General features: G+C 34.8%; 1 protein-coding gene and 1 non-coding gene across 2 annotated transcripts; one reads left to right on the top strand and one right to left on the bottom strand.

Annotated features, from left to right (window-relative positions):
* Window positions 1-9,913: 9,913 nt before the first annotated feature.
* Window positions 9,914-10,897, bottom strand: LOC131153816 (uncharacterized). The gene is made up of 3 exons (XM_058106271.1): window positions 10,523-10,897; window positions 10,187-10,258; window positions 9,914-10,063 (listed from the first exon to the last, which is right to left on the bottom strand). The coding sequence occupies exons 1-3, from the start codon at window positions 10,895-10,897 to the stop codon at window positions 9,914-9,916; spliced, it is 597 nt and encodes a 198-aa protein (XP_057962254.1).
* On the top strand, window positions 10,314-10,420 carry LOC131154630 (small nucleolar RNA R71). Its single transcript, XR_009136547.1, has one exon. It is a non-coding gene; the product is annotated as a small nucleolar RNA R71 (small nucleolar RNA).
* Window positions 10,898-16,523: the final 5,626 nt, after the last annotated feature.

Genomic DNA, 16,523 nt, shown 5'->3' with positions numbered 1-16,523 from the left:
TTACAAAAGAATCCAAATACTATGCTAGTACCTACTCTAGTGCTTATGCTCACACCACATGTTTCTTGTGTAAAAAGAAGGGTCATATCAAATTTGATTGCTCATTTAAAAGGAAAGATGTAAAACCCAAACAAGTCTAGGGAGTCAAAGAAACACCGAATTTTAACCTGTCGGGGCTCAAGGAAGAATGGGTGATCAATGCAAAACTGCAAGTGCACGATATCGTAGTTTTGTAATAGAGTGATGAGAAGAGTATCGTCCTCAGGGATTGGCAACTTACTTTTGCCAAGTACCAAAATTATACTAATCCTGACTTTATTTAGAATAGAAATTTAAATTTTTGTAAGTGCAAAAATTGAAATAAACTCAATTTAAAGAAAACATTCAAAATAGAATGAAATTCTTTGCTCAAGTATACAATTTAATGAGAAAGAAAACTTTTAGGAAATCGATTTCACCTAACTTCTCGCTATGCTTTACTAATCTAACTAATAGGAATTAATTTTCTCTACTTGTTAGCAAATCTCAAATTCGTCCAAAAAACTCTTTCGATAGTCAATTGGAAACTATTCTTGTTCATTATTTAACGTAAGAGTGTGCAAATTAATAAAGTAAGAACACATTAAGACCCACAAAATTAATACTATATAGGTTCATACAAGTCTTTCGATCTCTATATTTACCTATGCTGAAATATCCTATATCTATCCTATAATTTTTCCCCTCGGTAGCAAATCACAAGATCAAGATCATTTAATTAATGGCCAATTAATTAAAAGCAATAAACTCAGAATAAATCAAACAAACTTATACAAAAATTACTTCAGATTAGCATAGAAAAGAAAGAATAGTTTGAAACCAAATTACATCGTTTTCCTAGAAATAATAAAATTAGTTCATGCTAAAAATGAAATCCTGCGTAAATGAATTCACCATATTTTCTTTTCTCATGGGAGTGGACAAAAAATCACTGATAGCCTTGCCGAAGCCTGCTTCTTTCATGCTTCAAGTAAACACCAAGAATTGCTGCCCGTGTTCCTTCGTCTTCTCTAGTGCTACCCCTCAAAACTAAAAAGAAAGCCTTCCTCTTTTCTTTTGCAACCCAGCGCAGCCTCCTAGAAGTCCCTTTGTACGGCCTCCTGTGCGTGTCTCCCCCCAAAAGAAGCCTCTCTAAAGCCTTCCTTTATTCCCCCCTTATTAAAACCCTAAGCAGTAGTCGTGCATGGCTGGGTCAAATCACCCCAACGCATGCCCCCTATTTGCAAGCCTAGCCTTCTCTTTTTTTAATTCAAAACCCATGTGCAAATCATCCTTTAGCCTCCTTCAAATCCACATGGCCACATGCATATCCAACCCACTCATTTTGACTTTTCCACTTTAATCTTCCCAGCAAAAGCCACAAAACACCCAACCACTAATTTCCTTTGCATGGCACTGTTTATGTGGGATTTTGTTTTTGTTAAAGCCTAGCTTTCCACAATTTTTCCATTCAATTTCCAGCTCACATGTTGAAGCCCACTCACCTTCCTCACGTGCACACACAGTTTTCTTCATGCACACTTGTTTTTCATGCATGGATTGCTTATTATTATTATTTTTCCTTTTAAAACCCCGCACAAGTCCGTGATTATTTAACAGCTCATAGCTCTTCACATGTATTTCATGCTTGGCTTGTACATGACTTCTCTCCATGAGTGTGCATGGCACTTGATTCAGACTCTAGCTTATGTACACGACACCTCTTTATGCTCACAGCCCGCATAGTGCATGTGACGTCTCCTTATGTAGTGCACGACTTCTCCAACATTCTTATTTCTGGATTTAATTTCCAAAAATTTTCTTTCTTTTCTTCAAATCTACAATAAAATCAAATGACTAGAGTGAGACCTAAAATTGGAGAAAATAAAATAAAATTAGGCCAAAGTTTAAAGTAAAGGAGTGATAAATTATTCTAATTTATGCCACTCATCAAATACCCCTAAACTTAAAACTTTGTTTGTCCTCAAACAAAAGAAAACAAAATAAAAGACCACTAAAGACAATATCAATTAGACCCCATAGAGAAGTATCATCACTCACCAAGCCATGATCTGAATTTAGATTTCATCACTAGTATCTTACTCTTTTAACATCAAAGATAGCAGGAAAATCAATCAAAATTTTAGCAATTTGTCAACCAAGAGTTAGGTGTTTACTTCAACCTAAAGCTAAGACCTTGAGTGTGTGTATGTGATAAAGTCAATTTAACTTCAAACCACCAGCAAATTCAGATAATAGTAGAACAACTGAAAGCAGAGAATTCTATCAAAACTTAACCCCAGTAGTCCAATTTTCAGAAATCCTCTCCACTAATGTAGTCAAAAGCCAAAATTAGAGATCAAAAGGTCTTTAATCAGTGTTGTAATGATAGACCACTGGGTGAGGGCTACGAAAGAAATGGATAAGGAAAATTAAAGTAAATTGGGAAAATACTTGATGGAAAGAACAATCAAAATGATATCCACAGGAATCAAACCATACTCTCTCTTGACAATATGCTCATACTGATGACAATATTGTTGTTGTTGTAACCAATGAAGTAGTATCAAGTACACCTTTAACAAAATATGAAGTGATCCATACTCTACTTAATGAGTCTTCTCTGGCTTTTTTTTTTTTTTTTAGACGAAAATTATTTCTTTAAATGTAAATTTCCTCCAAAATTTTTCTCAAAATGAAAAGGTAAATTCATGGTTTTTCAAGCTTAGAATGGGAATGGTTTATGTAGTTAAAAGAACAAATAAAGGCCTATGTAACATGAGGCTCAAGGGGGTTGACTATGGAAATATACCATGCAATGATGGCTTTATAATCAGGACAGGTGGGAAAGCTTTTTTGGTTATTACAAAAAATTTGCCTAGATCATTTCTCTAATATTTGGTATCAACTAAGATTTTGCCTCAAGGATTCATCCACGGATTCTACAGTAAAGGAAGATTAAACTCCTCTGACCCAATCAATTCTACTCATTCTCTTTATAAGCAAAATGGAATAAAGGAAAAGAACAACTATGTGTGCAATTTATGTTAAGGGACAAAGATTTAAATCAAAGTACCCACAAAACTCAGCTTAACATAAAAGAATTTTTTGAAATTTTTTCTCAATCCCATCCTCAATCACAAATTTAAGAGTCATAGAGAATTCCATCATACTCAAATACATGCTTGGTAATAGAATCTAACAACTCAAGACATATAAAATCACAAGTAAAGAGAAAAAAAAATCATTAGAAAAATAAACATAACCCACAATCAAGAAGACCAAATCACACCCCCAAACTTAAACTAAACAATGTCCTCATTGTAATTCAAAGGTGAGAAAGATTTAAGAAAAGAAAGAAGCTTCCCTGGTTTCTTGGTGAATCAGTCGAAGAATTAAATTTCTAGTGCTTTATTCATGCAAAATAAACCTGCATCAAAAATCCAAATTATTCAAAAATGAATAGATAAAAAAATAAAGTAATAAATATAAAAGAATAAACAAAAGAAAACTCTTTGGGTTGCCTCCCATAAGCGCTTGTTTCAACGTCTCCAGCCAGACCTTTCAATCTTCATCAATTAGGATCTCCAAGAGGAATAAATGCACAGTTCCTCTCCACTTGTTCTTCATAATAGTGCTTCAATCTCTGACCATTGACTCTGAATATATTCCATGTCTTGTCCTTCAAGTCTATTGCTCCAAAAGGGAAAACTTTGTCAATTGTATAAGGACCTGTCCATCTTGACCTTAACTTGCCTGGGAAGGGTTTTAATCGTGAGTTGAAGAGTAGAACCTGTTGTCCTAGAGCAAACTCACGCGTAAGAATCTGTTTGTCATGCCACTTCTTTGTCCATTCTTTGTAGATTTTTGCATTTTCATACACATCATTACAGAACTCATCCATCTCATTCAATTAAAGAAGTCACTTTTCCCCTGCTACCTTCAAATCAAAATTAAGTTTCTTTATAGCCCAATAGGCTTTATGCTCCAACTCAGCAGGGAGATTACATGCTTTTTCAAACACTAATCGGTAAGGGGACATCCCGATAGGTGTTTTAAAAGCAGTGCGGTATGCCCACAAGGCATCATCAAGCTTCTTCGCCCAATCCTTTCTATTGGAGTTGACCATCTTCTCAAGGATGTTCTTGATTTCTCAATTTGAAATTTCAACTTGGCCATTCGTTTGAGGATGGTAGCCAAGTGCTATCTTATGCTTCATCCCCATTTTGACATATAATCAACTGCCAACAAGTTATAAACATAGCCAAAAGAAGGAGGTAAGGGACCCATAAAATCTATTCCCCAAATGTCAAATAACTCAACCTCTAAGATATTTTTCAATGGTAGCTTCTGACATCTTGAAATATTTCCCATACGTTGCCACCGGTCACAAGTTTTCACCAAAGTATTACTATCACAAAAAAAAAAAAAAAAAAAGGCCAAAAGAAGCCACTTTGGAGTATCTTAGCTATTGTACGTGTTGCTCCAAAGTGTCCTCCATATGTTGAGGAATGGCAATGATGAAGAATGGTAAGCATCTCTTCTTCTAGCACACATCTTCGGATGATTTGATCAGGGCATCGTTTGAATAGAAAAAGCTCATCCCAAAGATAATATTTCACATCATGTAGAAACTTCTTGCGTTGATGGTAAGTGAGATCTGGTGGCAATACTTTGCAAGCTAGGTAGTTTACAATATTAGCATACCAAGGAATCTTGATCTCACATACAAACAACTGTTTATCAGGGAATGCTTCTTGGATCATTGAATCTGGTCTTACTTCATCTTGCTCCAACCGAGAGAGATGATCAACAACTGAATTTTTGCTTCCTTTCCTATCACGCACCTCCAAATCAAATTCTGGTAGAAGCAATATCCAATGAATCAACCTAGGCTTGGCATCCTTCTTTCTAAACAAATAGCAAAGTGCTGCATGATCAGTGAACACTATCACCTTTGTACCAATGAGATAAGATTGAAATTTATCACAAGCGAACACCACAACATGCATCTCCTTCTTAGTTGTTGTATAATTTAATTGAGCTTCATTCAATGTCCGGCTAGCATAATATATGGCCCTAAACAGTTTGTCTCGCCTTTGTCCTATCACTGCTCCAATTGCAAAGTCGCTTGCATCACACATGACTTCAAAAGGTTGACTCCAATTAGGTACAGTCATAACTGGTGTTGAAATTAGTTCCTCCTTGATTGCATTAAAGGCCTGCAAACAAACATCATTAAAGTCAAATGCAGAATTTTTTTCAAGAAGATTACATAAAGGTTTAGAGAGTTTAGGAAAATCCTTTATAAATCGTCTATAAAATCCCGCGTGTCCCAAAAAGCTTCTGATTCCATTCACATTCTTTGGGGGTGGTAGTTTTTCTATGATTGCAATTTTAGCTCGATCAACTTCAATTCCTTTAGATGACACTCTATCGCCAAGCACGATCCCTTCTTGAACCATGAAATGACACTTCTCCCAATTTAGGACTAGATTTTTATCTTCACATCTCTACAAAACAAGAGCCAAATTATGCAAACAGTGATCAAAAGATGTGCCAAAAATTGAAAAATCATCCATGAAAATTTCCATTATCTCTTCCACCGTATCAGAAAAGATAGCCATCATGCAACGCTAGAATGCCACCAAGGCATTGCACAATCCGAAGGGCATCCTCCTAAAAGCAAATGTTTCATAAGGGCATGTGAATGTAGTTTTCTCTTGATCTTCGGGGGCTATGGCAATCTGGTTATACCCCGAATAACCATCTAAGAAGCAGTAATAGGAGTATCCATCCAATCGATCCAGTATTTGATTAATGAAGGGAAGTGGAAAGTGATCCTTCCTTATTGCTTTATTCAACTTGCGCTAATCCATACATACACACCACCCTATGACTGCTCTTGTAGGAATAAACTCATTAGTGTAATTTTTCACCACCGTCATTCCATATTTCTTTTGTACAACCTACACTGGACTTACACATGAGCGATCTGAAATTGCACAAATAATTCCAACATTAAGGAGTTTCAAAATTTTAGCTCTTATAACTTCCTTCATTTCTGGATTTAATCTTCTTTGGTTCGATGAATGGTTTGTAAATTTCCTCCATTAAAATCTTTTGCATGCAAATTGAAGGACTTATACCTTTTATGTCAGAAATAGTCTATCCCAAGGCTGCTTTATGCTCCTTTAACACACGCAGTAGCTTTTCCTCTTCTTCGAGTGTGAGTGATGCCACAACAATCACTAGAAAGGTGTCACTATCCCCTAAGAATGCATAGTGAAGATGCTCAAGTAATTGCTTCAACTCTGAAGTTGTAGTTTGCTGCATCTTTTCTTTAGAAATTCCAAAATCCGTCTTCGCTACCATAGGTTCTATCCTCCCCACTTCATTGCTAAGTGTTGTACTCTATTGCAAGGCTCCTAAGGCAAATAGATAGTGGAGAAATTCCTCATTAACAAAAGGTAAATCAGATTCACAAATAGTAGAATTATTAAAATCGTAAGCATGAGATAAAGTGGTGACACACCATTCTAGATGATCGGCTGGTACAACTTCTTGAAAGGCTTCTTCTATACATTGTTGAGTGACATCTACCTAAAGCAAGTGCTTGGATCTTCTGGGAATCTCATGGCTTGGTAGATGTTGAACATGACCTCTTCCTTGTTTACTCTCAATGTTAGCTCACCCTTTTGAACATCAATTAAAGCCCTTCCAGTGGCCAAGAATGGTCGGCCAAGAATTAGGGGGACTTCTTGGTCCTTCTCCATATCTAACACCACAAAATCAATAGGAAAAATAAATTTATCCACCTTTACCAATATGTCTTCTATGATTCCACGTGGATACTTGATGGATCAGTTTGCTAGCTGTAAAGAAATGGTTGTTTGTTTCATCTCTCCAAGTCCCTATTTCCTGCAAATAGAAAGTGGCATAAGATTAATGCTAGCACCAAGATCACATAAAACTTTATCAAAAAAATGAATTTCCAATAGTGCAAGGCAAAGTGAAACTCCCTAGATCTTTTAATTTTTAATTCAATTTCTTTAGAAGAATAGCACTACACTCTTCAGTAAGCTTCACTATTTCGAACTCCTCCAACCTTCTTTTCTTGGAAATGATGTCCTTCAAGAATTTGAAATAATTTGGCATTTGTTTCAATACATATGTAAAAGGAATGTTTATGTGAATTTTATTAAAAATGTATAAAAACTTAGAAGATTGCTTATCTAATTTTTGTTTTTGAAAACGTTGAGGATAAGGAAGTGGAGTAGAGAGAATAGGAGGATTATTGGGAAATGAAATTTCTGGAGGCATGTCAGTCTCTTTTGGTGTGTCATCCGCAATCTCTTCTTCTTCCACTTTATTCTTGCTTTGGCCATTATTTTTAGCTGTAGGTGTGGAAATCTCTCAATTTCTCTTCCACTCCTAAGTGTGATGGCTTTGCATTGTTCCTTTGGATTCACTTCTATGTTGCTAGGAAATGTTCCTCTTTGTTGGGCATTTATGGTCATGGCCAGTTGCCCAATTTGCATTTCAAGATTCTTCATAATGACTCTCATATTACTGCAATGAGTCTCAATATTATCCAACCATGAATTAGTCTTTTTAAACCTTACTTTTGTCTCCTCAACAAATGATACCATGGCTTCCTCAAGTGACATCTTCTTCTCACTTTGTTAACTATCAAGTCCTAGAGGAAGTTGCAACATTTTGACCTTATAGGTCATGCCCGATTTTGGTTATGACAAATAATCATTGCAATTAGTGGGTGTTTGAGGTTTTGTGCAAGAACTTATATTGGGAAATCACAATGCACAAAGAGAGAGTGAAGTTGAAAACCTTTTTCTAATTGTATTATACTTTATATTTATTCAAGGGTCTGTAATAGTAATTAGGATATTTGGTTTGTAATAAGCACACACAACACATGCATGTTTTATTATATAAGCTCAAACCAAATACGAACTAAAAGTGACCTTAGAATGACCTTAGGGTTTACCATTTCGGTGTCTTGATTTTGGACATAAATAACCCTAGGACACTCACCTTTGCACTTGCATGCATTAGGCACTTGAATAGGGTGAATGTGTATTGAAACTGGACCGAAATGCACATTTTGTGCACTTTCGGTCGATCGGCCAAGGCAGTTCATTCTGCCCTGGTCGACCGAAACAGACTTGGGTCAACTCTTGACCAAGGTCCTGGTTGACCAAACCAAGTAGTTCAAAAAGCCCTGGTCGACCGAAACCTCCCTAGGTCAACAATTTGACCATCTGTTTGACTGAGCCTTTTTTGTACTCCAACTACCTAGTCGACCGAGGGTCCTCGGGAAAAATCTCAACGGTATGGTCGACCAAACCAGCCAGTTCAAAATGGTCCGGTTGATCGAATCTCGGTAAAATGGAAAATCGCCTTCGGAAAGGCACTTTTGGTCGACCGACCATTCAGTTCAAAAATGCCCTAGTCGACCGGACAATATGAGGTCTACACGACCGAAACCTTTCTGTTCAATTGAACCTCTCGGGTTGCTCCTCATTTTTTACCATAATTAATATTTTTAAACGGGGTTAAAATGTTTAAAATGTCATTAAACTTTTTTAACAATTCCTAATAGGTCCCCAACGGTCAAATATCATGGGATGTCTATATATACCCCTTCATTTGGGTAAATTAGGAAGTTGATTAGGAAAAATAGAAATCCAAATTTCTCTCTCAACCAAAATACTTCCTACCTCTCATACTCTTTTCAAATCCACTCAAGCTTACCTTCTTCACTTCTTTGTATCATTTGTAAGTGCATTAAGTGTGTTTATTTAGATGTTTGCTCTCTCATTTCGTGAGTGTTTGAATCGATTTTTTATGAGAGCATAACCTAAGTATTCTTAGGAGGCTTTTCTAGTAACCCTACATTAAGAAGACTTGTGTTGAACTTCCGAGTGTTGCATTCTCATTGCAACATCTTAGGAAGTTTGTATTTGTTTTTGGCTTGAAAAAATATTTTCAAACTTACTCAATTATCTTGTGCTATTCATATTGACATTGTTGTGGAAAGATATTTGTGTTTGATATACAAATCTTTGTGGCAATATTTATTCGAGTTTATATTATTTGTTGAATACAAAGATTGCTTAGCTTTTGCAAACCAAGCATATACACTGGTTGAAATATTTAAAACTTGCATGATATGTTTGTTTAAGCATCTTGATTAAGAACACATTGAAATACAAAGATTGCTTGTTGACACTCTCACGTACGCATTACACTTATAGAAAATACCTTTGAGAGTTGAACTATCTAGACTACACCGAGCTTACATTTTAAATCATCTATGGTGTATGTGATTGAACGCATTTGGGTACAAATCTTCTTTACATGAAAGTACTCTTATATTGTACCATTTGATTGTATATCTGAGTGATTCCAGGCGTGGCCTGAGGGGGCGGTAATCCAGCCCTGTAAGGATTGGTGTAAAGGTTGAGATCAGCCCTGTGCTAATTGACATGGTTTGTATAGATGCCACTCCACCCCTTTAAGTGAGCAAGTTATTGTGATAACCCTTGTGCTGGTTAGCCAAGGCGGGGACGTAGGCAGTTGGCTGAACCTCGATAACATATATGTGTGTCACCCTCTCTTTACTACTTTCTGGTGCTTGTGTGATTGATTAAACGGCTTTACTTAATTTCTGATATATATATATATATATCTCTTGCACTAGATTGACCATAGGATTGTGAACATACTGTCATTAGGAGGAATACCTAGGGGTTAAATTTTAAAAATACCAATTCACCCCCCCCCTCTTGGGATCACAGTAAAGCTAACACAACATATTTCTTGTTTTTCCATAAGACAAATTCTTATGATTTCGAAGCCTTGGGTGGTAAAATTATGGCACAGGATTACCCCGATAGTTGTAGTTCCAATTGTTTATGTATTGAACCTGTCCTTGACTCGCTTCATTGCTCGAATCTGTCCTACTTGTAGCTGCCACATAATCTGCATTTTGTGGTATCCTCTGGGTTATCAAAACTGAAATCTGATGGGATAGAGAAGTAACTTAAGCTGAACAGGTAGCAAACGGCTCCAATTCATGAATCCCAGCAACTTTCTTAGTCATATTTCTTTCAGTTGGTCATTAATAGTTATTTAAATCCATTACTTCCAAAAGAGAAGTAGCACCCTCCGGTGTCTTTGACATCGAAGTTCCCCCAGACACAGCATCAACTAAAGTCTGAGTTTGCCCATTTAACCCATTATAGAACATCTGAATTTGCAACCAATCCGTCAATCCATGTTGTGGGTAGCGTCGAATCAAATCTTTATACCTTTCCCATGCTTCATAGAGTGATTCAAAATCATGTTGCTTGAATTGACCATTCTCACTCCTGAGTTGGGCTATTTTTGCAAGTGGAAAGAATTTAGCCATAAACTTTTCTGCTATGTCCTGCCAACTAGTAATACTTCCCAATTGTAAAGATTGTAGCCAACCTATTGCCTTGTCCCTCAAAGAAAAAAGGAACAATCTCAATCTAATGGTGTCTTCAGTAACACCATTTATTTTTACAATGTCGCAAATCTTCAAAAACATCTCCAAATGAATATTGGGATCATCAATTGGTGATTTGCTAAATTGGGATTGTTGTATCATGCTAATCAAGGCGAGTTTGAGCTCAACATTGTTGGCAATAACGGTCTGGTGTCTTATACCTGAGTAGTTGTCATTCACAACTAGCCGTACATAATCCTTTAAGACCCGTGGCTGCACATTTTGTTGTCCATTCTCCATGGCTTGTACCTTCTTCTTTCTTAGTGCTTTGAGAGTTCTTTCAATCTCCAGATCAAAAGGAGTAAATGTCACTGATTCTAGCATGGCGCATCCAACATCAAAAACACACCTGAAGAAGAAAATAAAAAAAGAAATAAAATAAAAAGAAAAGAAATAAAATAAAAATAAAAATAAATAAAATTCTGAATTAAAACAAAGATTACTTTGTATTGATATTGGCAAAAATAAGAAAAACTCAATCCCTGGCAACGGCGCCAAAAACTTGATCAGTGCAAAACTACAAGTGCACAGTATCGCATTTTTGTAATAAAGTGATGAGAAGAGTATCGTCCTCAGCGATTGGTGACTTACTTTTGCCAATGACTAAAATTATACTAATCTTGACTTTATTTAGAAAAGAAATTTAGATTTTTGTAAGTACAAAAATTGAAATAAACTCAATTTAAAGAAAATATTCAAAAGAGAATGAAATTGTTTCCTTAAGTATCAAATTAATGAAAAACAAAACTTCTAAAAAATTGATTTCACCTAGTTTCTCACTATGCTTTACAAATCTAACCAATAGGAATTAATTTTCTCTGTTTGTTAGCAAATCTCAAATTCATCCAAAAGTCTCTTTCGATAGTCAATTGGAAACTATTCTTGTTCATTATTTAACATAAAAGTATGCAAATCAATAAAGCAAGAACGTATTGCTTCAAATGGTTAAGTTAGTCATCATTCTAGCCACAAGCACGAATAAATCATAAACTCTATATCTTTCAAGTGCTTATTAAAATATATCCCATTATATTCAAATCAATGGAATTCTCTAAGGGATCAAATTGTGTACAAAGACATTTTTAATAAATATTCCCTTTGTGCTTAAAATGTGAAAATCTCTAATTTTGATTTGTGATTAAGCAATATCCTCCACAAGAAATCTTTACCATACCATGATCATATCTGGTAAAGATTTATCTATTATAGGCTCGTACCCTTGCTTAAAATTGAAGACATACCTATAAGGTACCGTCTAATAATTGGAACATTAGAAATACCTAAAGAGCAGTATTCAAAAATTAATATTCTCCAAAATTGCTCTTTGGCCTATGTAGTTGGATATATTCGCTTCCATAAACTATTTTGAATATTGTCCACTCATAATGAATATTCTTTTGAACTTAAAGATAATTAAATTGTTAAGAGTATTTGCAAAATCTCACTTCGCAAGCTTTCAAACTTCAAGTCAAATCTACTAAAAGATTTTGAATATGTCAAATGGCTAAGTTACATGCGTAGGTTGCAATCTATATGATAATGCAAATGACTAAGAGACCTATTTGTTGAGATCTATAAGAAAAGAAGCAATATAGGCTTGTGACCCTAAAGTAAAATTGTTTATTACTTTTTGGTTCTCTAAGCTAAAGCAGGTAATGTTAAAGTATAAATCATTCAAAATCTTAGAACACTCGGCTAAACTGGTGAAGAATGATTACAAGGAAAAGACAAAAGAATATGATAAGTGTATAACTAAAGGGGAGCTGAGCTCCATTCCTAGAGAAAGAGAGTAAAGAACTCATGTGCGTCATAGTATCACTTTAGTTGGTCTAAAATATTTTACAATGATTGCTTATGTGGCTTTGAACTAGTAGTGAAATTAATCTTTGATAAGTATAAGCATTTCATTTCATCTACACAAGTATTCGAATCCATAGGGGGAGCAAATCGAAATTATTTACTATCTTACTATGCTTACCAATATTTCTTGTGCTTAGATTTGCAGTGAACTTTATGTAGCATGCACTCAATTGTGATGATTCTATTGAATATTCTAAATGAAAAATATACTGCTTTGCCACAAATTCTTTGAGTTAACCATATGATCTTGTTTTGAAATGTATTGATATAATTAGGATCTATATGGTTAGTCCTTCTGGTTATAATTCCTTTTGGAATATACTTAAAGCAAATATCTATAGCACAACTTGTTTTGAAGATCCAAAAGGTGAGAGAGATATACTAGAGTAAATTTTTTATGAGAACTAAAGTAGGAGAGATTTTTTTAATTGCATAATCTATAATGTGTATAAGCTTAAATAAATAAAACAGGGGAGAGCTTTTCTGAGCTAAAATAAATATAGTTGCCTAGAATTATATTAGATGACATAATTCAGGGGGAGCAACGTCACTTAATATTCACAATTGGCAAAAAAAAATTCATATTCAGCTCATTTGTTCTCATTTAATATCACATTTGTTAACATTTGGTATCACATGTTAATCCCCACATAATCATTGAAGTTTAATGACTAAGTTTGCTTATACACTTATATGACATTTATCACACTATGTATGTTCGCATTAAAATTTAAATTCAGCAACACAGATGTCTGCATTAGCAAGGGGGAGAAGTAAAATTTTTCAAATCTGATGGTTGAATAAGTTCAAAATTTTAAGATTTAAAAGGGGAGAAAAATATAAGACTATGTCCACTCATGTCTTAGTATTATACACCTTTTTGTTGATGTCAAAAAGGGCAACAAAAAGGGGATAAGAATCAAGCTTTAGGAAAAAATGGGCAAAAATGGTTGAAAACACTAATTGTGTAAAGGGGAGAAGAATTGGGTTATAAGAAGAATTAAGTTATAAGAATCATGTTATAGCAAAAATTATTCGCAAAATTAATTGTGTAAAGGGAGAGAAAAATCAAGCTATAGGAGAAGAATCAGGGTAAACAACTTGTTTATGAAACATGAGCATATTTCATTTGGAATCAGACTAAACAACGTGTGTATGAACATAAGCATATTTCATTTGGAATCAGGCTAAACAATATGTGTATGAACATGAGCATATTTCACTTACTGAATAATTGATGCATTATTTGAGGGGGAGCTTTGTTAGGTGTAACCCATTTTATTCTATATTTTTGGTCCTGTATTTGTCATCATCAAAAAGGGGAGATTGTTGACTCTATGAGTCCAATCCGGTTTTGATAATGACAAATCACTTGGTATTTGATTTGTGCATTGAGATTGTGAACAGGAACTATGTATAGCATGCATGGAAGGATAACAAGTCATGGAAGCCATGAAGATTAAAGCATGCATATCTTGGCACAATCCATGGAACTAAAAGAGTATAAGAATGAGGATGCAAGCAAAAAGTTCAAGATCGTCATGGGAATGGGTACATAGAGCTAATGTGTTTACATTCTCATATGATTAAATTTGAGGCTTAACATATACTCTAGAACGACCTTAGGACTCATGCATCTCATGAACATCATTAGGGAATATCTATGGACTTAGATATATTTTGAAAATCCCAGAAAATATTTTTATGAAAGAGGCAAGAAAGAAAGCAAAACAAATTTTTGAACTGAAAAAGAAAAAAAATCCAAGAATTGGGAACTTCAGAAGACCGAACTTCAAGCTTAGTCGTCTGAAGTTGCAACTTTAGAAGACTAAATATAAGTTCAGCCGTTTGAAGAATTTCTTCAGAAAACCAAAGATTAAATTCAGTTGTCTGAAGAATTTATGGTGAAAAACAGAACCTGACAGAAGCACCTTAGAAGACTGAACTCAGACTTCAGTCGTCTGAACCCGACACTTCAGTCATCTAGACCCCAACTTCAGTTGTCGACCTTGTGTCCAGGTTAATTTTTGAACCTCTAAGAAACTTTAGTCATCTGGGCTTTTAACCTCAGTCATCTAACCTATAGGAAAGTTTAAAAATCTAATTTTTAATGAAAGAACATGTGAGATAATTTTTTATTCAACGGTTGAGATTTATTCTAAGGGTCATGCACCTATATATTGAACATCTAAACCCTAGTGCCTTAGACTTTTGAAAGGAGAAGAGAAGAGAACAAACCTTTTGCATACAATTGAAGAGATTGCACGTTTGGCACAACTTTGAACACACTGCTGAAACCTTTTCCTAGGATTTCTAAGTTCTTACATCGAATTTGAGCTAAGGCGTTTTTCAAAAAGCAATCTCGTTATTATTGTGGAATCATTTTGGTATTGAGGTTTGGTAAATCAATCTACATGTTGATATTTCTTCTCATAGAGTTCTTCATATAAGCTGATCTACTTGATTGATATATATTTTTCAAAGAACTTCTCATTTCAAAATCTATTGTTGAAATAAGTTGAGTGATTGATAGTGAGTATACTTTCATGTACATTATTTAGATAATATCACTACTTGATAAAGAGTTTCGTCATTGGTTAAATAGTTTGGATTCAAGTGTGTATTTAGTTAAAGGATCTATATTTTAGATATATTAAAACACTTGATTAAATATCCTTGGTGTTCATAAATATTTATTTTATTGAGGGATATTTTCTTTAGAAAACTTCATATTTTGTTTTTGATCTTTGCCAATCATATATATATTTGGATATTACAAATATCGTGTTGTGATTGAATATTTGAAAGAACGCCTTTTGATTTTGATTGATATAATATTCAAGATAAAGTTTTTGATATGTTCACACTAGATATTCATGCATTTTCCCAAAGTGAACTAGAACCTAAAATTTTCTCCAAAGCTTTTAATTATATCATTACTTGGGAGTTTTGGTAAAAAGAAAAATTGTGTGTTGAAGCATATTCATTCATTAATGATTGTATCGTTACATACATATTGAGCTTCAAGTTTCATCATATGATTATGTATTAAGAATTTCAATTGTACTCACTAACTTTGTTAGAAGCAACATTGAGTGTTTTACAGATTAAGAATTTCAATTGTACTCACTTTCTTACAACTGTAGGAAAGCCAAATATTGAATAAAAAACCTTACCTTGAATTTGGGATGAAGCCCAAGTTAACCCCACCAATGATCCACTCCAACAGACTTGAAGAGAACTTTCCTAAGATTGTCATGGTGGCCTAAGATTGTCAAATCAATAAGAATCCGGCCCGAAATATTAAAGAGAATGGGGAAGGGAAGAACAGGAGAGAGAGAGAGAGAGAGAGAGAGAGAGAGAGAGAGAGAGAGAGAGAGAGGGAGAGAGAGAGTGATTTTTCATGAAATTTTTTGCAAAAAAATCGAGTTTAGGCTATTTATACATTGGCCTTCATCAATGAGGCCACAAAGGAAGTTCATCGACGAACACCTATTCCTCATTGACGAAATTCAGAACTGAACATAGCCTTTCAGTATCTTTTCATCGACAAGACACATGTCCCCGTCGACGAACCCAATAAGCCACTTCGTCGACAAACTCTTCACATTCGTCGATGAGGATCTACTATGACCCCCCCTTTATAATTTCTTTTTCTCCCTCTTTTATTATTTAAATGTCATAATACTTTGGGTCACTACATTCTCCCCTCCTTATAAAAATTTCGTCCTTGAAACTTGCTATCCATACGGTTCTCCATCCCCAAAAGGCAAACAGTTTTCTTATTTTATTAGTTACCCTCACTTATGGCAGAGGAATACCACGGTTACATTCAAAGTTTTAGGAGATTACATATAAAAAATAAAAATTCTCCCAAAACTAAAATACTACTCACTAACTAACTACTACATGTACCTGAAAAAGAAATACTATATAATCACTTACACTTCCCTGGTTATGACTGAACCCCATGGAATAATTGCGAGTATTTCTACCTTATTTGTTCCTTGAGCTCTTAAGAAGCTTCTTCTATTGCGTGATTTCTCCAGAAAACTTTTACTAGAGGAATCTTCCTATTACGTAATTCCTG

Source organism: Malania oleifera, chromosome 4, assembly GCF_029873635.1.
Source record: "Malania oleifera isolate guangnan ecotype guangnan chromosome 4, ASM2987363v1, whole genome shotgun sequence".
NCBI classification, from domain to species: Eukaryota; Viridiplantae; Streptophyta; class Magnoliopsida; order Santalales; family Ximeniaceae; genus Malania; species Malania oleifera.
The sequence above is the reverse complement of the archived record's forward strand: the minus strand, read 5'-3'. Positions and strand labels throughout refer to the sequence as shown.

Excerpts from the sequence above, each read along its gene's own strand:
- LOC131153816 (XM_058106271.1), bottom strand. The coding sequence starts at position 10,897 with ATGCTAGAATCAGTGACATTTACTCCTTTTGATCTGGAGATTGAAAGA. Across the intron at positions 10,259-10,522 it reads TTTTTTCTTTGAGGGACAAG|ACTTTAGTTGATGCTGTGTC; the intron begins GCAATAGGTTGG and ends GGGCAAACTCAG. Across the intron at positions 10,064-10,186 it reads GTGCTACTTCTCTTTTGGAA|ATTTCAGTTTTGATAACCCA; the intron begins GTAATGGATTTA and ends CTATCCCATCAG.